At 45.9% G+C, this 27234-nt stretch overlaps 1 protein-coding gene across 1 annotated transcript in view; it reads right to left on the reverse strand.

The window, feature by feature from the left end:
• The window catches only part of LOC141108528 (ficolin-1-like), a 143235-nt gene extending 116208 nt beyond the window's left edge, over positions 1–27027 (reverse strand). Inside the window, exon 1 of the mRNA XM_073600210.1 lies at positions 26885–27027. Coding sequence (XP_073456311.1) covers positions 26885–26954 — 70 coding nt within the window. The 5' untranslated portion in view covers positions 26955–27027. The remainder of the gene's footprint in view (positions 1–26884) is intronic.
• Positions 27028–27234: the final 207 nt, after the last annotated feature.

A 27234-nucleotide genomic window follows, 5' to 3' on the forward strand; every position in this document is an offset into this window, starting at 1 on the left:
ACCAGACTGAACCCAGGCAATCACTCTCTTGTCTTCCTTAGACGCTTCCTTCCAGGATGTGGCTCTGGTGTTGGAGGTGTGGCAGGAGATGGAGGAGGAGGACCATGGTTGAACTCACAAACTTTGCTTTGGCTTGTGAGTTCGCCCCTCAACCCCTTATTTAGGGTTTGTAAGATCACTTTCTCACATAAGAGGCTTTGGCCCTCCTCCATTTCCTGCATTTTGCATGCTGTCATGCAGGCATAGTCCTTTTGAAGACTGGGGGGGTTTCTGAGGGCCGCAGTAGCCTTCAGCATTAGGCCAATTGTTGCCTCCTTCAGGTTACTCCTCTTCCTGCCACTTTTTTGTGGAAGGCGGAGGGGAGGGACCTGGGTATCGAGCTGGCTACTGGGCCCGGCCACCTACTGGCTGCCACTTACCCCCGCCACCTCCTGGCTGCCACATTCCATGGCCTCCTCCTGGCTGAGACTTTCCTGTGTATGAAAAAGGGACATCGTTTTAGTTTTTGGTTCATTAATCACATACAATTTTCATCTCATGACTGTTGCAAATTGAATGGTAATAAATAGAAAAGACTATCATTCTGAGCCCAGCATTTTTCATTATTGTCACAATCATTTGTGGCCACTACTGTCTATTGATATGTAAAACTCTTTGTGAAATCAGAAATTAGTTATCAAAACTAACATATATTTAACATCATTAATTTGACAAACAGAAATATTTAGAAGAAGGTCTATACCTGACTCAAGCTGGGCTCCTCTACATGTTGCTGCCTGGAAGGCCCAGGTTGGAGGTCAGAAACCTCAGCTGGGGGGGAAGGAAGCCTTGAATGAAGACTGGAGAGTGCTGGCCTGGGTTCAGTCTGGCCTGCCAGAAAATGCAGTCTGTCATAGTACCACAGCCTGGGTACATAAATGTCATCTGCTTCAGCTCCTGATCTCTGGGAATCCTGGACCTTCTTGCGCTCTCTAAGATAAGTACTCCTCATGCCACCAATTAGGGCCTTCAAATAGCGGATGTCTGCCATGGGGATCACCGGCTTCACAAATTCCACCAATTGATCCAGCGCTGCCTTCCTCTTTGATTCTTATAATCAGGGTGGTTTACCTGCCACAGACAGGGCAGCTCCCTGAACATATCAATGAATATGGGGATAAAGTCCTGATCATTCAATAGATCCATTTTCTCTGCAAGACACAACACAAGACAAACCCTAATGTCAGGCGAAACTCTCCTAATCTTGACACAATATAGGCCTCAATCTATAAGCAGTATAGGCCAATGATGCACCAAATTAAAATTGTACCTTCGTTATAAGGATCGCTGCTTCCGTTGATTCGTCCTCCGCACACAGATCGTACAAACGGCGCACGCGTGTTACCCTTTATATACACTGCGTATGCATGAAACTCAGCCTGCCCCTGACGTTCTTTGTAGTCTATTCCCCGCCCCTTCTCTTTCGGCGCAGTGGGAGAGAACATGGCGGAGAGACAACATGTGCATGTAGAGGAGAGCAGCAACGACGAAAGGCCAGAGCCCCGAACCTCACAATCCCGGAGGAGATTTAAGGCCTCAAATCTGGCCTTTATAGAGATGGTGGAGATGGTGGACATCTTGAAGAGGGCCAACTATGATGGGAAGTATGGACCTTATCCAAACCCAAATGTGAGAAAGGCCAAGATCATGCCTAAAGTTGTGAAGAGTCTGCACAGGAATATTGGGGTACGATGATCCAAGGATCAATTGAGGAAACACTGGTCAGACCTGAAATTGACGGAGCAGGATCAGTACAGAAGATTCAAGAGAGTGCAGCAAAAAAGTAAGTATTTTGTCGTGTGTTCCTATTCTTATTACGTTCATGCTGCCCAATGTGCTTTTCTTTACTGTTGTACATTTTAAAATGGCTACTTTGATGTTCATGGGCACAGTAATCGGTCATAGGAAACATCATTCGTTCGCCCACTTTAAGAGGTTTTGGCAGATACAGGTTAACTACATTTGTTCAGGCCTATTGGAATTAAAATAAGTTTGTTGTCTAGATGGGTTTGTAACTACAATGAAATTTGATTCAGTGTAAGGAGAGGACACTCAACAGCTGTTTAAACATCTGGACACAGGAGTACTAGTGTGGGACACCAGAACAAACTTTTTAGGGTGTCCCACACAGGTGCTCCAGTGGATACTAGGGGTCTCTACATGTGTGATATTTTAACATAAAAGGAAAGTATTTCAGCTTGAGAAAGGCAAGAAAATGTTCTTCAGCTTGGAACTCAAAACAGACAAATTGTACGACACTTCCAAGCACTGTTTCATCTTCCTATTTCTGGCCTCAAATATCTGTGTGCTAAGTATACCTTTATTTTATTCACATAGGGGAGAAAAGACTCAGGACATCTGAGGACACCAGGGACCCCCCACCTCCGAAAGAAGGAGAAGTCACCAGAACCCAAGCAGAGGATGAGGAGGGAGAGGTTTATGAAGTTGGTGAAATAGTGACCACATGTGTTGCGTTTGTTACAATATGATTTTTTTATATTAAGCAGACATAAGATACATGGGACATGACATTAAACAATAGTGGTTGGTCATAGAGATACTGTCAGGTTCTGGCTTGAGTAGACATTAGGTACGTTGTATTGTTGTATTCAATTGACAGTTTTCAACAGGCTATTGTCTCTATAGCTACAGTACACAAGTGAGAGACTTGTTTGAGGTTCTTTCAGCTCTCAAACTGAAAGAATGACTGTTAGATTACTGTCAGGTGTTGGCTTGAGTAGACAATGGGTATGTAGATACCATTTTTGTATTCAATTGACAGTTTTCAACAGTCCATTGTTTCTACAGCTACAGTAAACAGGTATGTTTTCTGTTGTTTGGTAACTATGGTAAACAGCCTGACACATAAAAGGGGTGAGTAGAGACTGGGACACACACACACCATCATGCTTTATAAGATCCGAAGCCACTCATGATAGAAGAAAGGTGCCTTATGCTCCAGGAGAATCGTTCCCAATGGAGATCACGAACATACAGTAACAGAAGATAAGTAACCTTTAAGTGTATTTGTACTGGTATAGACCATAGGCTGTTCATTTGCTAGGCATTTTGCTTGTTATAGATATCTGTCAGTCTTGTATAGTATTCCTAATATTGTAATAGTTTTGAATGTACAGCATCTTTGTATAGTAAAAGCACATTTACACACTGCAGAAGTCTTAGCTTCCTTGCTTATACCACAGAGTAACCTTGCTAGATAGACTCAAGCAAAACATTTGGGTGCTTGTGCCGCGATCTGTGCTATAATTCAACTGAAGCAGACCTGTTTTTCTGTAGTGTGTTGTGTAGCTTGTGCTAGGTAAAATTCTGCGTAAGGTGTTTAGGAAAAGCAAGGCTGTAGAGGGTTCTGGTGGCCAGAAGGAAGTGTGCAGCTTACCTATCTGGGCCAGAGACAATAAGTAAGAGCCTCTTGCTAAAGAATTTGTGCAGTATGCTTCTCCCTTGAACCTGACTTGGGGTGATAAAGTCTCAGATCATTTTGTAGATTTTAGCCTTAAGGGGTTGGATTTAAGTAAAAAAGAGAAGAGGACAGTGTCCACAGTGAGCTGGTATTTTCTTCATGCTATTTATACCGTATCACATAGAAGGGAGAAGGCAGAGGCAAAAGTTAAGGTATTAAAAGACCAGCTAGCAGTTGCTTCAGAGTGTGTACGTTCAACCGCTAGTTGGGCTGATGATTTGCAAGAGCGGTGTGCAGCCCTCATGACCAAATCAATTAATGCCTTAAGGATAAGGAAGGGCCGTAAACCTGTTAGAAAAGCCAGGGTACGTGCCATTGTCAAATCCCAAAATTGGGATTGTGAGGATGTGCTCTCCTCAAATGATAGTGAAGATGAGGAGAGTTTGATATTTCGCATGATGATCTGCTAGTGGGAAAGAAAAAGTATGCCAGACCTCTCATTACTAAACAAAGGAAACGGCAACATGATAGAGAGGATATGGCAGATGGGGAGGTGCATTATCGCAACCCCAGAGATGTTGAATTTGAAGAAGTACGGGAGTTTACACAAACTGAACTCCATGAGCTGGCAAAACAATACAAATAAAGATCTGGGGAGCCCCTTTTGAGTTGGCTCCTTTGCTTATGGGATGAAGAGGCAGACAAGGTTGTTTTATCAGGTAAGGAAGCAGTGACTATGGGAGTGTTAACCCATGATCCACAATTGCTTCAGGCAATGTGAAAAGCCCAAGAGTTTAGCGTCAATTTTTCACTGTTAGACCTCATGAAAGATGGAATAGTCCGAGTATACGCTAGTCCTACTGACCTGGAAAATACCTACACCTGGAGATCAATAGGAGAGGGTATTTCCAGGTTACGTGAAATGGGTTGTATAACCGGATTAAATACATTTCCAGAATGGATGGGTCCAGATATGCAACCCTTTACGTCTGCTCTGCGCTCTAAGCTGATGAAGTCTGCGCCTCTTAATCTCAGGGCTCCATTATTGTCCTTGTTGAGAGGCCTGGGATTAAACAGCAAGATTCATGAAGCCACAACCCTTTTAAGCCAGATGGGGGAGCTTGAGGAGACTAAAACAAAACCTGTCAGGGCAGTAGATAAGGTCAAGGCCAGACAGGAAGAACACAAGCAGAAAAGAACAGAGAAGAAAGGGAATGGGGTAGAGAAGACAGGAGGTGAAGAAAAAACCAGGCTAGTTATTTCTAGGATAAAAATGTGGGTGGACCTATTAAAGGCAGGAGTACCTAAAGATGAGATAGATGGGATTTCTACTGCAGAAATGCTGAAGAGGTGGAAACATTTAGTGGGGAAATCGTCAGGGTTAGAAACACTACTCCTAGTGAAGATAACATCAGCCTGAACTTAGAGAAAACAGAACAGACCCCTACTGTTAGCCCCAAACCAATTCCCAAAACTGAACATGAACCCAAATTCCTTTATCCTGGGGAGGAGTTAGAGAGAATCAGAAAAGGGGATTGGGAGGTTCCTTATCCTTTATGAAGGGAAGATGAGTCTCCTGTAATAGCAGTGACAGCAGGAGACCGATACCCATATGCACCTGTCACTATATGGTGGGGGACGTCATCTTCTCCTACACATGTAAAGAGAGTCCCAGAGCCATACAGCAGAGCTATAGGTGCAGGGACGGCATGACAGTGCTGGACAGCACAGTTGCCATTTTAAGGTAGTTTCCCCTTTTAGAAAAGGGGAGGGGGAGTTAGCCTTGTGGAGGAAAAAGTAGGAGAGAGGGGAAGTGACGTCAGTCACAGAACAGTGGAGGAAGAGATTACACAGAACCCTCACTGCTCTGCATCTCCTTCTCACAGATAGCTAATGGCGGCAATGGAGGGATTTCTCCAGCAGTTGAGAGCGGCGGTTGGTGCTCAGGGCGCGGACTGGCTGCATGAACAGCTAGTGGCGATAGCGGCAGACGGCGGAACGGACCCCAGTGGGAGGGGGGCGGCGACACCACATGCAAGGCGGTCCCGGCCGCCAGAGAGATTAAGCCCAGAAGCAGGCCCCAGTGGATCGCAGAAGAAGTGACAGCCAGCAGGAGGGGACGAACAGCGGCCCTCTGGATCGCAGGGGAGCAGGATGGGAGAGGTGAGGGGAACCCGGCGCAGAGGCAATGTCCGTGGGGGAAGAGATCTCAGCATAACCCATGGCTCTTCCCCCACTGCACGTCGCAGATGTACTGAGAGGACTGAGGGGTCCACTGAGAGGAGCGGAGTGGACAAGGGACACAGGAACGGGGCAGCACGCAGGGTGAGACGGCGAGGTCAACAGGGTCGGCCAGCAACGCCAGACAGTCCAGGAGATGTAGCGGGAGGAATGATGGGTCAGGGGCGAGTGCAGGAGACAGCCAGCGGGTCAGCGCACGACAAAGTCGCAGACGCAGCAGCCCGTCACGAGAGGCACCGGGCACGTCGCCCGTTGCCATTGCAGGTGCGACTAGGGCTGTCGGCGAGTCTTCCAGCCCAGCAACTAGCGTGGCGACTCCTGCGGAACAAGAGAAAGTGCGTGATAAAAAGGTGGAGTCAGTTAGGTTGGCGGATTCCGCAAACAGCGAAGTGTACGTATGCTTTGAGGGTTCCTTGGGGGCTCATCTTAAAGCAGAAGTCAGGGAGAAAATTTGGAAAGGGGAATACGTGGAGATATTCACGTTATTGCCGTTGGAAAAGTTCAATCTGGACAGATTGAAGCCGGTTGAGGGCAAGAAGGAAGATGAGGAGAAGAGGAGATACCGGTTAATCCCGCGTACCTTTCAAAATTGGCTGCAGGCCTTTGCGATTTTAGCAAGCGTGGTAGGAGAAAAGGCCCCCGAACACTGCTCGGCGCTGTTCGTTTACCTGGAAGCCATTAGTGAGTCACATAGGACTTATGGAGGGATGGCCTGGCTACGGTATGATGAGCAATTCAGACAACGGATGGCTGTACGACCGACACTACGCTGGGACCATAAGGATATAAGTCTCTGGATGAAGCTGATGACCGCGGCGTGGGCGCCGAATCATTTTTTTCAGGCTGGGGTCGGAGGTTCAGCAGTCCTAGGACAACCGACCGAAAAAAAATGGGGGTTCTGCTGGCAGTTCAAAGAGGGCACATGCAAATACGGGGTTAACTGTCGATTCAAGCATCCGTGTTCTGGCTGCGGGGGATCACATGCGCTGTCCAAGTGCTTTAAAAAAGGAAAGAGCCGTGCCGGAGATCCTGCAAACAAGAGGGAGGACGCCGGTGCGGGTGGAAAGAATGCTACCTTTCCTCAGTAGATACCCCGACCGGCTGGCGGCAAACATCTTGCAGGCAGGTTTTACCAATGGTTTTAGAATACCTTGTTCGTTGGCGACTGTTCCACCGGAGGCTAAGAATTTACGGTCAGCACTGCTGCACCCAGCAGTGGTCTCCGAAAAGTTGGGGAAGGAGGTTATGCTGGGACGCATGGTGGGCCCCTTTCCAGAGGTGCCAATCTCAGGCTTGGTGGTCTCTCCGCTGGGAGTAGTTCCCAAAAAAGAGCCTAACAAGTTTAGACTTATCCACCACCTTTCATTTCCGAAAGGAGGGTCAGTTAACGACGCTATTGCACCGGAGGAGTGTGCGGCAACGTACACCTCTTTTGATGCGGAGGTTTCCTGGGTGAGGAGATACGGTCAGGGGTCTTTGATGGCCAAGTCAGATATTGAGGCGGCTTTCCGGTTGCTGCCGGTGCATCCGGACAGTTTTCGGCTGCTCGGTTGTACATGGAATGGGGCATATTACGTTGACCGCTGCTTGCCGATGCGATGCTCGATATCATGTGCCCTATTCGAAACGTTCAGCTCATTCTTTGAATGGGCAGTTCGGGATGTGTCAGGTATCAATTCAGTCATTCATTATTTGGATGATTTTTTATGTGTAGGCCCGGCTGGGTCCAATATCTGTGCAGTCCTGTTAGGGACGTTACAACACCTGGCGGATCGATTTGGAGTGCCACTAGCTTCGGATAAGACGGAAGGACCAACGGCGTTGATTACATTTTTGGGAATTGAAATAGACTCGATCAGAATGGAGTGCCGCTTGCCGAGGGACAAATTAGAAAAGTTGAAGGAGGAGGTGCGTGGGACCATTGGTGTATGGAAATTACAGTTACGCCAATTACAATCCCTGCTGGGCAAGCTTAATTTTGCTTGTCGCATAATTCCGACGGGTAGGATTTTTTGTCGCCGGCTGGCGGCAGCCACTGCGGGTGTACGGGCTCCTACACATTTTGTGAGTCTCAGTAGAGAACACTCAGTAGAGAGGATTTGAGGGTGTGGCAGCAGTTCCTAGAGTCATTCAATGGGCATGCTCTTTAGATGTCAGGCCCCATCAGTAATTGTGTCCTGGAATTGTTTACAGATGCGGCGGGTTCTACAGGATTTGGGGCTTTCTGTAAAGGACAGTGGTGTACAGCCAGATGGCCGTTAGCATGGCAGGAGGCCGGGTTCTTGCAGAACCTGGTGCTGTTGGAACTGTTTCCAATCGTTGTGGCCATGGAAATTTGGGGTGAAGCCTTTCGCAACTTGAAGGTCCGTTTTAATTGCGACAATCTGGGTGTGCAGCAAAGTGGATCAAGCAATCAGTGAGTACGGCTACGTGGAATGCCTACTCAAAGGCATGGAGGGACTGGTTTGCTTGTTTGAATGAGCTAGGGATACCCTCAGGGGGGCCTGAAATAGCTCAGGCTGTACTCTTTTTTTCTTACGCAAGGTTTGGAAAGGGGAATCTCGGCAGCTGCCATCGATCGCGAATTGGCAGGTTTGGCCTTTCTTTTTAAATGGCAAGGGCACAGGGATTACACAAAAGACTTTTGGGTACGACAGGCAGTAAAAGGATACAGGAGGCACATAAGAGTAGGGATGGCAGGCACCCGGTCTCATTCGAGATGTTGCAAGTTTTAACTGGTAGTTTGGAAAAGGTCTGCAGTTCCTTCTACGAATGTGTCTTATTTTGGGCAGCCTTTGCTCTGGCTTTCTTCGCAGCATTACGGATAAGCGAGTTGGTCAGTCCTTCTAAAAAGGTGGAAGGGGGGTTATTATATCGGGATGTAGAGCATGTACAGGATACTATCAGGATTTGGATCAGGCGATCTAAGACTGATCAAGCTGGAAGGGGCAGACAGTTGGAGTTACACAAGATTGAGGAGTCCAGCATTTGCCCTGTTCGGGCGGTGTTGTCATTTCTGGAGGTGCGACCAGTAGTCGGTGGGGCGTTTCTCGTTCACGAGGACGGTTCATTTTTATAAAAGTTTCAGTTTACAGCGGTGTTTAAAAATGCGTGGCACGAGGGGGATATGACCCGGACAGTTTTTCTTCCCATTCTTTTCGCATAGGGGCGGCCACGGAGGCAGCCCGGGCGGGCCTTAGTCAGGAGGCCATTGAGCGCATAGGTCAGTGGGACTCGGACAGATTTAGATTGTACATTCGCCCACACATGTTAATAGTATAAGGGGCAGCTATGCTGGGTTGGTTTATATGGCACGGTATGGGTGTTTATTTGTTTCTGTGTTGTTATTTTGTTTGCAGGTCAAGAAGTAGGCCTAGTTTGGATTCTCGGACACTCCTATGTTTATTGGAGGGCTAAGAGAGCGGATGTTCGGCAAAATGGCAGGCAGCTTCGCATCCCAAGACAGGAGGCGAAAATCAGGTGGATTGGTGTCCAGGGCATGCGATGGAACTTATTCCATTGGGGTTCTCCCGTCTTGATATGGCCCCCCGATGTCCTGCTTTTACACGTGGGGGCAATGATATGGGAGCCAGATCAATGAGAGATCTAATTCGGGACATAAAATGTGATTTTTTTTACGTCTTCGAGCGGCTTATCCGGGCATGATAATATGTGCAAGAAAATAAATGATTCACTATAAACTCGCCCTAACAAACAGTGAAATCAAATAGTAGCGCTAACTTAATTTACCTAAAAAATATATATGTGAAAATTACATGTGACACAATAATTAACACCACCCTCTATTAGCACAATTTGACCTGTGCTTAGAATCAACATATAATGTGTATACAGTCTGTGTGAAAAAACGATATTAAAGAAATATATCAAAAACTACTAGCAAACATATAAAGTCCAAAAATCGGTGAAACGTAGTGATATTAGTTATAGTCCATAACAAAATAATGTAATGTGCAGATCTTCAATAACACAATCTTCCACCACACCGTTGTGATTTGTGAATTCCACTCCCCTTCAGCGAGCAAACTCACCAGCTCCTCTTGCCTTACACTTTCATGTTCGGCTTAAAGGCTTTTTCCCATACAATAGGGGGCAAGATGATGACCTCCAATCAATCCCCGTTTAGTATCCAGAGTATATGTGCAAAAGCTCTCTCCATATGAAAAAAAGAAAAGCGATCCAATAGTGCAGTAACGCAATAAAACTTTTATTAAAACAACACTCTCCTCCACCATTGAACTCACATTTCACATATTTAAACCAAGCAAAGAGGCACAGCAACCATGGTCATCACTGAAAAACAAGCACTCCAAAAAAATGAGGTGGACGTATGGTGGTCACGGCGGACCCAGGTAGCTCTATGACCGGTGACACTCTCACCCGTTCCCTGGAGTCTCCTGGAGCCGCTTCCCCGCTATCTCGTATGGTGCTTCCTGTCACAGCGTCCTATGTCAAGCACGTTAGATTGCCGTATAGCCACGCCCCGACATGTTTCGTCACGAGGGACTTATTCATGGGATTGGCTAAACGGTCTGGCAATCTTTCTTTTATATCCTCCGATCGTATAACGAGCGGCGCTGATGACACTGCGCTTGCGCGCTCCCTGTGTCCCCGCTTGCACCATACGTGCATATTGCGTTCTATTACAAAGTCAACATACATTTAAAATCTATTAGTGCTGCAGATGCCTCAATATACAGCTATAAGGAGACAATGGCTAATTAATAGTCGCGCATTCCACCCATAGAGAGCGCAAATAGCCCATCCTATATGCAAACGCTATATATCTGCAAGTATGGAATGACCATAATAAAATGTATAAAATTATATAAAAATATATAAAATATGAATCGAAATAAGAATAAATGGTTGGACATATATGACAAGTGCTTAACTCATTGTGGTATATAACAAAATTATTACATCATATTAGAGCCCTCGATACACTTAATGTAATACACTAAATAATGGCCAGTGATGTAAAATCATTCCACTTCCCTTCTGTTCCTAACTTACGGTGTCTACTATGTCTCTCAATATTGCTAATAAGGACATCCCATCACTTTTTCCTACTACAGATCTCCACAATCTATAGCACTATGGTCACCATTATCTTAAAATGGTGATCAATCTCACCATCAGAAACACAGGATTAACTCCTCCATCCCCCCCTTAAACACGGGTAAGGGGATTGGGGACACTAAGGGGGCGTGGCTATACGGCAATCTAACGTGCTTGACGTAGGACGCTGTGACAGGAAGCACCATACGAGATAGCGGGGAAGCGGCTCCAGGAGACTCCAGGGAACGGGTGAGAGTGTCACCGGTCATAGAGCTACCTGGGTCCGCCGTGACCACCATACGTCCACCTCATTTTTTTGGAGTGCTTGTTTTTCGGTGATGACCATGGTTGCTGTGCCTCTTTGCTTGGTTTAAATATGTGAAATGTGAGTTCAATGGTGGAGGAGAGTGTTGTTTTAATAAAAGTTTTATTGCGTTACTGCACTATTGGATCGCTTTTCTTTTTTTCATATGGAGAGAGCTTTTGCACATATACTCTGGATACTAAACGGGGATTGATTGGAGGTCATCATCTTGCCCCCTATTGTATGGGAAAAAGCCTTTAAGCCGAACATGAAAGTGTAAGGCAAGAGGAGCTGGTGAGTTTGCTCGCTGAAGGGGAGTGGAATTCACAAGTCACAACGGTGTGGTGGAAGATTGTGTTATTGAAGATCTGCACATTACATTATTTTGTTATGGACTATAACTAATATCACTACGTTTCACCGATTTTTGGACTTTATATGTTTGCTAGTAGTTTTTGATATATTTCTTTAATATCGTTTTTTCACACAGACTGTATACACATTATATGTTGATTCTAAGCACAGGTCAAATTGTGCTAATAGAGGGTGGTGTTAATTATTGTGTCACATGTAATTTTCACATATATATTTTTTAGGTAAATTAAGTTAGCGCTGCTATTTGATTTCACTGTTTGTTAGGGCGAGTTTATAGTGAATCATTTATTTTCTTGCACTGTTTAAATATTTAAGCGGGTGCTTAGAGTGAGGCTTTAGTCCCATGAGCGCAGCGTTTGGCACATAGGAAGGGGCGGATAACCTGTGTACCATATTGATGATAATAATATGGTCAGATATGGTGGGTAGATTATCATGGAAATGGGCATGGTCGGCGAAAAAGGTTGATAGGACTAGGAAAAAAGTTAACAAAGAGGTCAGTAGGTTTTTTATTAAAAATGGGGGTTTAGCCATTCACCACAGGGAACTGAAAGTAGATACCTGGATGTATTTGCGGAGCGACGGGGTACATCTCAATGAGGTAGGGAAGGATTTATGGTCATTGGGCCTACAGGATGGGATACAGCGAGGGCTTAGGGTGTGGAGGTGCTCACAAGGGTAAGGGTTTACCCCTTGTGAGCTGTGGCTGTGTTTGTGTCGCTGGAATTTGAGCGACAATGGTTACATGTCTGGAACATGTTGTACCCATCGATGGGATGGGAGTTATTTATGGTACCCATTCATTTGATGGGAGTTATTTGTACCCATCCATGGAAGGATGGGAGGTTGAATTCAGGTTTTTTAAGTTATGATGGGGTAACCTGGAAGGGGTTAAAGGTTAGGTCACTGGGAACATTTTGGGTAATGTCTCCGAGTCAGGGGGTTGCCGACTGGAGGCCAAAAGGGGAAGAGGTTGTTTACAGTGACCAAGAGTAGGATTGTTTTTCTATATTACCCCTTAAAAGGTTTACTAAAACTTATGGTTATTTATTGTTATTTATGTTAATTTATAGTTGTTAATAAATAGGCCATAAAGGCCATTTACTCCAAGAACCGGGTCGTGTCATTTATAAGGTAAAATGTAAGGGTAGAATTGGGGTAATAGGCACCCAGCTGACTGGGCTTAAGTCCTACAAATGTCAAGAGAGTCCCGGAGCCATACAGCAGAGCTATAGGTGCAGGGACGGCATGACAGTGCTGGACAGCACAGTTGCCGTTTTAAGGTAGTTTCCCCTTTTAGAAAAGGGGAGGGGGAGTTAGCCTTGTGGAGGAAAAAGTAGGAGAGAGGGGAAGTGACATCAGTCACAGAACAGTGGAGGAAGAGATTCCCACCCTCCCGCCCTATTTGATACACTTGGGGTGATGGGTTGGTGGTTTAGCATTGGCTGTGTTTGTGTCGCTGGAATTTGAGCGACAATGGTTACATGTCTGGAACATGTTGTACCCATCCATGGGATGGGAGTTATTTATGGTACCCATTCATTTGATGGGAGTTATTTGTACCCATCCATGGAAGGATGGGAGGTTGAATTCAGGTTTTTCAAGTTATGATGGGGTAACTGGGGTAAATGGGGTTGTGTCATTTATAAGGTGAAATTTAAGGGTAGAATTGGGGTAATAGGCACCCAGCTGACTGGGCTTAAGTCCTACAAATGTCATGGCTTTAGTTGATAGCGGAGCTGAAGTTACACTTTTGCAAGGCAATCCTTCCCATCACAAAGGAGAATTGATTTATGTAGAAGGTTTGGGAGGGCAAACTACACCAGCAGTTAGGATATGGGTGAAATTGGCTATTGGCAATGGATCAGGATTTATGACAAATGTTTTGGTATCAGAGTTACCCGAAAATATTCTTTGGATGGATGTACTTCAAGGTCAGTCAATTCAGACTGAAAGAGGTACATTCACATTCGGGTATCCGGATAAAGCGTATCTGGTAAGGGCGGTGAAGGCTGTGGTCAGAGGTCAAGCGAAATGGACCCCTGTCTACATTCCTCCACCAGAGAAGCCAGTCTGTCTCAAGCAGTACAGACTTCCTGGAGGCCACAAAGAAATTGGGGAGACTATTCAAGAACTGTTGAGAGTAGCGAGTAGGGATCCTTAGACCTGCTGTAAGTCCTTTCTCATCTCATCTCAAAAACCTGATAGGACATATAGAATGACTGTGAATTACAGAGGTCTAAACAAAGTGGCACCTCCGTTGAAGTGAGCTGTACTAGATATGATCTCAATTATTGAAAAAATTGCTAAAGATGCAGGAGAATATCATGCTGTGATAGACCTGGCTAATGCTTTCTTTTCGATTTTGATAGACCCAGAGCATCAAGACCAGTTTGCTATGGTGTGGGACGGCCGCCAGTACACTTTCACAGTGCTTCTTGAAGTCTATGTTCATTCTCCAACGATTTGTCATGGACTGATTGCCCGAGATTTAAGTACCCTGCATTTGAAAGTCGCTGTGTTTCACTACATTATTGGCATCATGATCTCTGGGACAAAAGAAGATGTAACTGAAGCACTGCACCTGCTGCTAGAGCACTTGGAGAACAGAGGGTGGGCTATCAACAGAGACAAAGTCCAAGGACCTGCCACAGAAGTGAAATTCCTGGGAATGATGTGCACTAGGGTGCAGAGGAAAATTCCAGAGACAGTTGTGCAAACTATCCAGGCTCTGTCACCCCCTACTACCAAAGAGGAGGTACAGAAGTTCATTGGAGTTGTGGGGTTCTGGAGATCATTCATCCCACATCTTGGACTGTTTCTGAGGCCTATATATGTCACCAGAAAGCAGTATAATCAAATACAATACATAATAGCTCTATATCATAACAGCATGTGGCATAATAGTTCCATAGAGGGGAAACATACCCAAACCCAGCATAGTTGGAATCTCACCGCCAAGACCGCGGCGACGACCATATCAAACAACAACACCCCAGAATCCAGGAGAGAAAAAGGGGGAGTGTAGCTGGCCCCACTTTATCCACACTGGTCCACCCAAACACAAAAGAGGGCAGTGCGCACCGAGACGGACAGTACCACCAATGTAGATCAAAGCTGTATCAAAGAAAAATTTGTACATGTAAGATTCTGTGGTCTGGTTCCAGTGAAATGCCAGTTTCAATAAGCACATGATTTTCATTAAAAACTAAAGTGGGTCATAGGTGTCCTACCTTACCAAAGTAGAAAGCCAGGGGGAGAATGTGTACCGATGGATAAGAAGAAAAGGACAATCCGAACTGGGGCAAAAAATATGGTACAGTGCTCCTAAATATATTGCTTAAGTAGTATCCAGTCACATAAAAGGACTCTGCAAATAAGGGAAAATACAAGAAAGGCCCATAAATAATAGGCAATTTACAATGTAAGTAACTAGGTAGATTGCTACAGTCATCACACTGAGCAGCAGAAAAGGAGGGGGAGGTTTGAGAATCTGTACTTACAGCGCAATAAGAGCTATCTGACAAGTAGAGCCCACAGAGCAAGCCGATCGTCCGTCCGCTTACTTCGCCGCCATCAACTATACTGACACTCACTCCTGGTCATTTAAGGTTTAAAAGGGCACCAGGAGGTGACGTCCAACGCGGCGCCGCTCAAGAGTGGCGTCATCGCGTCTGTGCGTCATTGTCTGGGGGCGAGGGAGAAACAAGTGAGGAGTCACGTGCCGTGGGAGCGGCCATAAAGTACTGCCGCTCTCTACGGCGTCCATCATCATAACACCGGGGCGGATACCAAAGTTCCATGGGCACCGCCCCTGGATACACAGGCAGGAACCAATCAGTAAACCCAGCTGTCTAATAGGGATGAAAGGCATCGTAGCAACCAGGCAAGTTACTTGATAGAGTAGAAAGCCTAAACAAGAACACAAGAATAAAGTGAAGCTAAAAAGATCAAATAACTCACACATCCATGCACATATCCTTCAAACAGTGGCAATGCCAAAGATGTCTGGGAAACAGGACCCTGGACCGAAGCTGCAGGGCGCCCCCCACAGGCCGGGGTCTGTGAAGAAAGTCCTGCAGCGACGGTCCACCGATGCAGGAAGACGGCCAAGTGGACAGACATCACCGGGCCGCAATGCTGCCCATCAGACACCATCCAAAAACGGCCGCCAAAAAGAAGGCCCCCCACCAATGTATTGATGGGAGTCCTACCTGCGCCGGGCAGGACAAAAGAGGGCCAGCAGGTCTAAAAATCAACGGTCGTCCAAACCGGGGTATGGCCGGGAAATTTCAACAGGTAAGTTAGCGCGAGAGCAGGGGGGACAGGGGTGCTTTTTTTTATTTTCTTTATTTTTTTTTGCTTTTTTATCTTATTTTTAAACTGTTCTTTTCATTTTCTTTTTTTTAAATCATTTTTATTGTTATCTCAGGGAATGTAAATATCCCCTATGATAGCAATAGGTAGTGACAGGTACTCTTTTTTGAAAAAAATTGGGGTCTATTAGACCCTAGATCTGTCCTCTGCCCTCAAAGCATCTGACCACACCAAGATCGGTGTGATAAAATGCCTTCCCAATGGCGCTGTTTACATCCGGCGAAATCTAAGTCATGAAATGCTCGTAGCTTCCGGTTTCTTAGGCCATAGAGATGTTTGGAGCCACTCTGGTCTCTGATCAGCTCTATGGTCAGCTGGCTGAATCACCGGCTGCATTCTCAGGTTCCCTGTTGGGACAGGAGAGCCAGAGAAAACCATGGAAGACGGTGGGGGGGAGGGGGGACATTTCCTCCCACTGCTTGTAATAGCAGTCTAGAGGCTAATTAGCTGCTAGGATTGCTTTTACATGAAAGCTGACTGCTGGCTGAAAAGAATGATACCAAGATGATACCTAGACCTGCAGGCATCATTCTGGTATAACCACTCAAAGTCCTGCAACATACCAGTACGTTGCTGGTCCTTGTTGGGCATATATTGTAATCTTTTTTTTATGCAGCCTGTGGGCTGAACGAAAAAAAAAGATTGATTGGTGGGTATGCCCACCATTAGAATACCTCCCTTCATCCACCCACTTCTAATGATGGGCATACATGCACCATTTATATATGCCGAAGCATGGGGGCATCCGCCCGAAAAGTTAGGAGCAAATCGCTCCTCCGCCCTCTGCTGTCCCCATGCTTCGGCATATATGCTCTTTTTTTTAACTGTGGTGGTGAAATCACCTCCAACAGTGCTGGAGTCACGGCTTTATGTATCGTGGGAGCAAACGCTGTTGCTGTCAAGATAAATAAATCCACACTGCAGCTGAATGGCGTACCTGAAAACAAAAAATGGTTAACAATAAAACACAGTAAACAAAACATTGCAGAATATAATACAGTAAAAAAGAGTAGAATAATAGAGAGAGAATAGAGAGAGGGAGAGAACAATAAAACAACAACTATGTTTGTTTTTTTATTCTATGTATTTTTATTTATTTTTTTACTTTTTTTTTATACTTTTTTTTGTAACTGTAACTTTTATAACTGTAACCGGTTCCAGGTTCGGGTCTCTCAAAATGCGATGGCATCTTGGGAGGCCCTGTGAAAGTGCGCCTAGTCTGTGCAATGCTGTACCCTATGCTACTACTCAACTAGTGAATGGTAGCGTTCAAAACATTCCCCAATGCAAAGACCAGGATTGTCAGGACAGGAGGGACAATAATAGAGGGTGTCACACCTATATCCGCGCTTGCTGCAGACACAACATCTTTTTTGGGGGGTTCGTTGGGTAGGGGTACTCGGGAGGACATAAAGAAAATGCCTCTCATGTAGCCGACTGCATTTGGTTGGCCGGTAAATGGGGGAAGTACCGGTGCTGCAGAGGTGGTGGGTTCCCTATTAGGATTGGCAAATGCAGCAAGAAGAGCACTATGGGCACGATGGGTATGTGTATGTCTTCTTCTTAGTGGCAGCGGGACACTACTTGTGCTTGCCACCTCACCAGCTTGAACTGCACTTATGAGACTCACCACGTCACCAAGTGTTACTGCAGTGCTGGTTTGACTACGACCGGGGTGTACTAGGCCGCTGGTGCTTGCCAGTTTACCAGAAGGAAAAGCGGCACTAGTACTGCTCTGCTCCATACGAGAACCCTGTGGTTCTTGCACCTCAACGACAGCAATAGAAGATTGGGGTCTGGTACGCCTGACCTTGGCAGGGACCACAACTCCATTGTCAGAGCTATCTGTCGTGGAGTCGCTGTCGTCTACAGGACCGTATTCTGAGCCTGAATCTGACAGATGAGTGACTTCCTCTTCACTATCTGTCATGCTCAGAAACGTGTAGGCCTCTTCACTACTGTACCTTCGATTTGCCATTTTGGGCTCTAAATTTAGTGGTACACTAGTGAGACTCACAGGTAAAAAAGCTCCTGACTGTTAGCAACTGTATCAAAACGCTCCCATGAAAACTGTTAGCGATCGCAGGGATCAGGCTTGACTCTGCGAACGCTGCAGTTATGTGTTTAGTGTTTTGTAAGTGACAGTGATCGATCGATACTGCACTTGGATGGGCTGGGCCGGGCGGAGGGGCAAAACACAGGTGCTAGCAGGTATCTGGGCTGATCCCGCTAACACTGCGTTTTTGGGAACCCTAAACTGCTGGGGACGCTAGTATAGATCTGATCAGATCAGATATTGATCCGTTCAGATACTATAGCACTAAGGGTAAAACAAAATGGAGTGTAGTGAGGCTTGTTTGATCATGTAAAACACTTCAGTACTGTGACTCTATGGTTGCCTTCCAACCCCCATAAACAATGCAACAGGTTGTCCCAAACAGAGGGGGACCAAAAAAGAAAAGCGGGGCTCAGGGGAAGGCACACTCAGTATGTAGTCAATATAAAATCTATATTTATTGGTACAAAATGGATATACATGGAGATATGTGCACAAGCATGATCACAAAAAGTATGATGATACTGCCCTTATATAATTGATCAAAAGACTATTTTGATCAAATACAAAACAAACACAGACTAGGGAAACATAAAACATGTATAGGTAGACAGAAACAAGACAAATGCGTCCGGACGTCTTGGCTATTGATGTCTACACAAACCACCTGGGGAAATTGTGCAGCAATTGCTGAATACGGTTTGTGGTGCAGGCATCAATACCCCCGGGGGGAGGACGGCTCATGAATGGGGGGGTATGGGGTGGTGAAGGGAGGGCAAAGGGAAGTGGAGGGGGGGGGGGGGGAGGGGAACCTGGAGGGAGGTAATCGGCCGTAGGGTAGGATGCTGGTATGAGGTCTGTGGTCAGACTTCAATGTGTCCTGGTTAGGAAATAGGTGTTGGTCATGTGGTACAGCTATGGGATCACTGTTCCCAGGTTCCGGAGTAATAGGTTGCAGCGTGTACAGTCCCCAGTGCGGGTAGACTCTATGCAGGAAATGCTATGATAAAGTCAGTTGGTGACAGGTATAGGTAAAGGAACATGGAATATAGCCAAGTACATTACCACTTCCGGGTCCCGTTCTAAACTGCTGAGGTGCTTCCGGATGGCGGTGGCTCCAATGTTGTGAACAAACCTCCCTGTCACCATGTACACTTCCGTGTCCTGACCTGGGTAGTTATCCGTGATTCGCGGTATATTGCTGGTATGCCACTATTTTATGGCTGTGACCATACACGCAGGTACACCTATCGTCCTACATACGGCTGCTCCAGACTTTGGAGCGGGATGCTCCCTCGATGTGTGAGCCGGCTAGCCCCCACGGGGGATGACAGCGGGCGTGACGTCCGGGCGCAGTGACGTCGACGCGTTTCACAGGACAAATGTGCGTAGCTTCATCTGGACGTATGGTTGACGTGCAGGGGCTCCTTCTTATTCACGTCCCTTCCTCATGCACGCCCACCTAATAAATTAAAATGAAGGAGTATCTTTTCGTCTGTGTATTGTCCAGATCATCCTTCTTTGTTTGTCTGCCGCCTTGCTTGTATAGAAATCTTAACCAGTCATAATTGCAGAGAGTTCCTTCCGTGTTATATTAAACGGACAAGTTTAAAAGATGGAGATATACATGGGAAGTGTGGTACAGTATAGGTCATCATGCAGAGAGCTTTTTGTTGTTGTACTGTCTGTTTTTACATCGATCCAAACATCTAGACATGGATTCGTACATTTATATTACAGACAGTCCACTATGTCATATGACCATATTTAGGGGATACACACAATACATATACCCTGTTAATTAGATGAAAAGAGCTGGTGGGGGAGTTAGAATCGTATATGAAGGTATATCAATATGCAAATGGAAAAGCGGGGAGGGGGGGTTGGGCTGGGTGCGTGGGTGTTAGCGGTACTGGCACTAACCTGACGCTGCCTGGGGTGACGCAGACCTTATCTGACCCTAAAACCTAACTGATATCACCTGCCAGGTGATCAGGGGGTTAAACCTTTATAAGGTAATGAACGGCGGGTTCCCTGACACTATAAAAAATAAACTAACTAACCAGCGTCACCACAGTTATTCGGTGATCATTGGTGAAAGGGTTAAATAAGGGGCAATCAGGGGGTTAAACCCTTTTATTAGGTAGTATATGGGGGTCCCTGACGCTATAAAACGCTGATGGCGAACCTAAATACTTATCTCCCTAACTAGCGTCACCTGTGACACTAATACAGCGATCAGAAAAATGATCGCTTAGTGACACTGGCGACGGGGGTGATCAAGGGGTTAAAACTTTATTAGGGGGGGGTTAGGGGGGGTACCCTAGACCTAAAGGGGCCTACCACTAACTGCCCTAACACTTATAACTGTCACAAATGACACCAATGCAATAATCAGAAAAAAAAAACTGCTATTGGTGTCACTGTGACAGGGGGTGCAGGGGGGGTGATCGGGGGTGACTGGGGGGTGAAATGTGTGCCTAAAGTGTTCTACTGTAATGTGTAGTGTTGGTGCACTTACTTGGATGTCTTCTCTCCTCAGTGCCGGAACGAAAAGACCGACACGAGGAGAGATGACATCACTTTCTCTGCCGCTGTTTACATTACAGCAGCAGAGGAAGATTTTCATTCGTTGGGAGCGATCGCGAGGGGGTGGCCATGAATGAGTGGCCTCCCCCTCAGCACGGATCGCTCCCCTAACGATGCCGACCACCTTGGGCACTGGGGGAGCGCGATACGCCCCCCCGCCCGCGGGAGGCAAATCACGTACCAGGTACGTGATTTTGCCTGCCCGTGCCATTCTGCCGCAGTATATCTGCGTTAGGCGGTCGACAAGTGGTTAAACAAGATTATATACATACTTTTTAGCCTGGTAATAGAAGATGGGAAACTGTAGTAAAGTTATTCACAGTATTCAGACAAAAATGTTCACGATTACATTGGCTGTGCTTGCTAATGGTAGGCGCGAAAGATTGCCCAAGTGTGCAATAGCCCTTCCTATGTAAATATGGTTTGGTGCATATAAGTGCACCATAATTTTTGATAAATGTTTTGAGTCCCGTTTTTTGTGCAATTGCTCCAACTTCTGCACTGCACCACTTCCATCGAGCATCTCCAATATCGATCAAACCTCATACAATCATAGATGGTGGATGGTAATGCATTTTCCTGAAGACGTGCGCCTGGAATGCACGAAATTCATTGAAAACGAGGCTGTAGATGCTTGACACAGGAGCTATCTCTTCCACCCTTAGCTGAGACGCATGCCGCGCTTCCCTGTTTCACAATCTAGTGACGGACCGGCAGGGCCGGTACAAGGGGTGGGCAGAAGGGGCGGATGCCCTGGGCGGGACCATTTACTGGAGCAGGGGGGCGCAGCAGAAGCCACGCTACAGACCGCTTTGATCTGTGGCTGCAGCGCTCCCCTCCCACCTCCTCCTCTTGTTTGACACACAGCGCCGGGAGTGCTGTGTATCACACAGCTGGGTCTGTGTGTGTGTTCGGCGGCGCCATAAAAAGGACCCGCCCCCCTAGACTGGCTCATGTGGTAGCAGACTGAACCAGTGTTCCGCCTATCAAACAAGCCAGTCTAGGGGGGCGGGACCTTGTTATGCCGCCGAACACACACACAGACCCAGCTGTGTGACACACAGTGCTGCAGGAGATGTCGGCTGTGTGATGCATCCAGGGCAGGCTATGGTGAGTCTGCATTCATAGGCAAAGTGAGGCTGAAAATATGGTCACAGAGAGAAAGGCTGCGATTATGGTCACACAGGCTGCGATTATGGTCACACAGGCTGCGATTATGGTGACAGAGAGAGAGGCTGCGATTATGGTCACACAGGCTGTGATTATGGTCACAGAGAGGCTGCAATCATGGGCACAGAGGCCGCGATTATGGGCACAGAGGTTGCGATTATGGTCACAGAGAGAGAGGCTGCGATTATGGTCACACAGGCTGTGATTATGGTCACAAAGGCTGCGATTATGGTCACAGAGAGAGAGGCTGCGATTATGGTCACAGAGAGAGAGGCTGCGATTATGGTCATACAGGCTGCGATTATGGTCACAGAGGCTGCGATTATGGTCACAGAGAGAGAGGCTGCAATTATGGGCACAGAGGCTGCGATTATGGTCACAGAGGCTGCGATTATGGTCAGAGAGAGAGAGGCTGCGATTATGGTCACACAGGCTGTGATTATGGTCACAGAGAGGCTGCAATTATGGGCACAGAGGCTGCAATTATGGGCACAGAGGCTGCAATTATGGTCACAGAGAGAGAGGCTGCAATTATGGGCACAGAGGCTGCGATTATGGTCACAGATTGAGAAGCTGTGATTATGGTCACACAGGCTGTGATTATGGTCACAAAGGCTGCAATTATGGTCACAGAGAGAGATGCTGCGATTATGGTCACAGAGAGAGAGGCTGTGATTATGGTCACACAGGCTGCGATTATGGTCACAGAGAGGCTGCGATTATGGACACAGAGGCTGCAATTATGGTCACAGTGGCTGTGATTATGGGCACATTGAGGCTGCAATTATGGGCATAGTGAGGCGGCATTGATGGGCACAGCGGTAGGCTGCATTTGATGGGCACTGGTGAGACTGCATTGATCTCTTGTATCATGTCTGCAGTCTCTGAGGGGAGTTTGCTTAATTAGCAATGGTATTGGTAATATGCAGCAGGAAGGGGGTTAATGCACTGTCACTGATGCATTAGTATGTAGTTTATTAGTTATGGGCACAGAGGTTGCAATTATGGTCACAGAGAGAGAGGCTGCAATTATGGTCACAGAGGCTGCGATTATGGTCACAGAGGCTGCGATTATGGTCACAGAGAGAGAGGCTGCGATTATGGTCACACAGACTGTGATTATGGTCACAAAGGCTGCGATTATGGTCACAGAGAGAGAGGCTGCGATTATGGTCACAGAGAGAGAGGCTGCGATTATGGTCACACAGGCTGCGATTATGGTCACAGAGGCTGCGATTATGGTCACAGAGAGAGAGGCTGCAATTATGGGCACAGAGGCTGCGATTATGGTCACAGAGGCTGCGATTATGGTCAGAGAGAGAGAGGCTGCGATTATAGTCACACAGGCTGTGATTATGGTCACAGAGATGCTGCAATTATGGGCACAGAGGCTGCAATTATGGGCACAGAGGCTGCAATTATGGTCACAGAGAGAGAGGCTGCAATTATGGGCACAGAGGCTGCGATTATGGTCACAGAGAGAGAGGCTGCGATTATGGTCACACAGGCTGTGATTATGGTCACAAAGGCTGCAATTATGGTCACAGAGAGAGATGCTGCGATTATGGTCACAGAGAGAGAGGCTGCGATTATGGTCACACAGGCTGCGATTATGGTCACAGAGGCTGCGATTATGGTCACAGAGAGGCTGCAATTATGGGCACAGAGAGGCTGCGATTATGGGCACAGAGAGGCTGCAATTATGGGCACAAAGAGAGAGGCTGAAACTATGGGCACAGAGAGGCTGCGATTATGGGCACAAAGAGAGAGGCTGAAACTATGGGCACAGAGAGGCTGCGATTATGGGCACAGAGGCTGCGATTATGGTCACAGTGGCTGCGATTATGGGCACATTGAGGCTGCAATTATGGGCATAGTGAGGCGGCATTGATGGGCACAGCGGTAGGCTGCATTTGATGGGCACTGGTGAGACTGCATTGATCTCTTGTATCATGTCTGCAGTCTCTGAGGGGAGTTTGCTTAATTAGCAATGGTATTGGTAATATGCAGCAGGAAGGGGTTAATGCACTGTCACTGATGCATTAGTAAAGATCCTATCGTCTGTAGGCGCTGTAGCTTTTCAAGGGTGGGGGGGGGGCGCAGTTTTTCATCTTCGCCCTGGGCACCGGATGACTTCGGATGAAGCATTTTTCTCACAAGGAACTAGCATATTGCACTTTATTGTGTTGGAGATTTAACCTACACAAAAGATATACACTCATTCATCATATTTATGTCACAAATTTTTTTCTATATTGGACTGGTTTTGTATTTTATGGTGTATGTGCTGATTATTTTGTCACACCTATGTAGGTTTAGATGACATTTATATGTATAAAAGGTTTTGCGCCCAATTTTTTAATATTTTTGCTATATATTAGGTTCACTAATTTTTTGGTGCAGCATCACTCTATTTTTAATACTGTTTATATTATTTTGCGCCGTTTCTCATTCCTTTTATTCCAACATGTGCTATCTGCCCTCACGGGATATCAATGTACGCGTTTTGGGGGTGCAACCCCTTCCTCGTAACTCAATTAGGTGAGAGGAAGGGGTTGCACCCCCAAAACACGTCCATTGATCCCCCATGATGGGAGATAGCACATGTTGATAATAGGCATGGGATCAGGAGGGAAATCCCCATTTTGACTCCCAATTTGTGTGCATTTTCAAAATTTGGCTTTTACAGGGGTGACATCACCCCATCTGATGGAGGCAATATCAACACAGTTTGGACATACTAATGTCTGATATTGCCTTCACTTTATCAAAGTTGAACTTTGTAAGTTCCTGAGTTGTATATGTTATGCTTTGAAACATGCCTGTTTAACCCCCCAAAAAAAGCATCTTTAAAATGTGAAAAAAATATTTATATATACACCAAAGATGTTGGTTTGTTCAAAATACATTTTCTAACGCACATGTGAATGTGCACGGAGTAAAATGTTTTCTACTCAACAATGTGTAGCTTTCAATACTCAATAGCAGTTTTTGTAGTAAGTTGGTTTTTACAGCACAGTGGGGGTTCTTTACTAAAGGCAAATCCACTTTGCACTACAAGTGCAGTTTCAGTGCAGTTTCATGTGCACTTTTAAGTGTTGGAGTGCAAAGTGGATTTGCCTTTAGTAAATAACTCCCACGGCGCTTTATAATTTGCCACAATCAGGCCATTTTAATGACTCCACAAAATTTATTCATGGTGCTGAAAATGATGAATATTTTTGTCAGTAATGCATTACATACATTAACAACAAAAACAAGGTGTGTGTAGCAGACCCACAACATAATAATAGTTCGCTGAAGAAGAGATTGTCACCTCATGTATCAAATAAATTACATTTGCACTAATGAAGAAAATGGCCACAAATAAAAGCCCATTGGAGAACCTAGGAGACAGCTAAAAGAAACCCAGGCAGTAAATCAAAGGAAATTTTCTTTCAGTTTAATTAGAAAAATTGATGATAAAATGTTTCTTAAACAGTTTCTGGCATATCAATGGCCCCCCTACCCGCAATGTACTTGACATACTTCTGTCTTACTTCGGGGGCGCTTTGGGGGAGCAAGCCAGGACGGCCAGCTTTAAGCGCTGTCAGGGTTTCTTCTTGAAGTCCGGCCTCAGGCCCAACTGAGGCCACATAGTTCATAGAATTTCTCCTTAAATAGTTGTGTAGAATGCAGCATGCAAGAATTATATGGTTAGGTTTATATTCCGCCATGTTGATTGGCGTAAGGAATAGGTGGAACCAGCTGGCCATTATCCCGAAAATGTTCTCCACCACTCTTCTGGCTCTGGCCAGACGGTAGTTATAAACCCTCTGGTCCGGGGTGAGGGTCCTCATGGCTTCAAAACAGTCGGCTGGTCAAAACGAACTAACAGAAAGCACTGAAAAACAGAAAGGCCAGCACAAACCGAAGAGCAGTAACGATCGGGAAAGTAGGAGGCTGAAAAGCGCAAATCGTCTGTCACCAAAATTCTACTAACACAAGATTAGCGGAAGGAGGCCAAAGGGTGGCGCACTTGGTATTGAACTTCCACTTTCTAGTGCTGTCGTACGTGTTGTACGTCACCGCGTTCTTGACGTTCGGAATTTCCGACAACTTTGTTTCGACCGTGTGTATGCAAGACAAGTTTGAGCCAACATCCGTCGGAAAAAAATCAGATGGATTTTGTTGTCGGAATGTACAATCGTGTGTACAGGGCATAAGGTTTCCCCACTCCATCCAAAAAAAAATAAAAAATGTTTTGCCTAGAGCAGTGTCCTTTTAAAAGTATGCAAAATCTTGAGGCACTCCAGTCTAAATTGTAAAAAACATAAATGTTACTTCACAATGGGAAACTTGAGCCTGGGATGATGCACACAACCACCTTGATGAAATTCACTTTACATCAGAAGCCCTCCTTCACATCAGGGGTCCCCTTTACGACAGAACCCCCTATACATCAGTGTTCCACTACATCACATGAAATCATCATGTTAGAGGTCCTCTTACAAGTCAGAGTCCCCCCATCACATTAAAATTCTCCCTAAAGATCAGAGGACCCCCCATCACCACAGTCAGAGGTCCTCCATCACATTGGAGTCTCTCTTATACATGAGAGCTACCCATCACATCAGAGTCCCACTACCACCTCAACTCCCCAGATCACATAGTCCTCTACTCCATCTCTTAACCAGGGTAAACTGGGTCCCGTGCTTGTGGCACCCCAGGAAACATTGGAGAAACACTTGGCTAGAGTTGTTAATTTTACTGGTGTAATAAGATATGTGATTATAAATTTGTGTGCTAAGTTTTCTGATGTAGGGACTCCCACACAAAACCCAACCAAAGCTAATCCAAGCTGAAAACGAATATACTGAGTGTGACAGCCTGGCCATTAGCATGATTCCCAGGCAGGTCACCAATGACAGCATCTATATCACTCTGACCAGTTTAACCAATACCTTATGTATTGGTTAAACAGTATGTACCCTGTTTCCCCGAAAATAAGACCTAGCGTGATTGTCAGTGATGGCTGCAATATAAGCCCTACCCCCCAAATATGCCCTACCCTGTTTCCCCGAAAATCAGCCCTAGCCTGAAAATAAGACCTACAAGGACTTTAACTAGGGCTTATTTGGGGGGTAGGGCTTATATTGCAGCCATCACCGACAGGTCTTATTTTCGGGGAAACAGGGTAGCTAGTTATAAGATGAGGCAATCAGTCCTGCATTGTATATAGAAGACTTACCTGGACAGTGATCATTAGCGCTACCAACAAAGGCCACTGCCCATAGCACTATGAGCGATGGTACCCACATGATTACCGTAATTCCTTTTTCTTCTCTGGACTCCGACCTGTTCTGAGAACAAGCTGAGCAACTACAGGGAACTTAACTTCATTGGAACTCCTCCTATTCACATTCCTCCTCCACGTGCTGTAACACAGAGGGAGCGATTTGTGAAAAAAATGACATTATATAAATTATAACATTAAATTATAGTTAAACACAAAAAACATAATTGCAGTTTGCCAGTATGTGTGGTGACTGCATTTGTTTTAATTGATTAGAACATTTTGTATTATTTTAATATTAATTA

The sequence above is a fragment of the Aquarana catesbeiana genome, linkage group LG09, assembly GCF_042186555.1.
Source record: "Aquarana catesbeiana isolate 2022-GZ linkage group LG09, ASM4218655v1, whole genome shotgun sequence".
Taxonomy (NCBI): domain Eukaryota; kingdom Metazoa; phylum Chordata; class Amphibia; order Anura; family Ranidae; genus Aquarana; species Aquarana catesbeiana.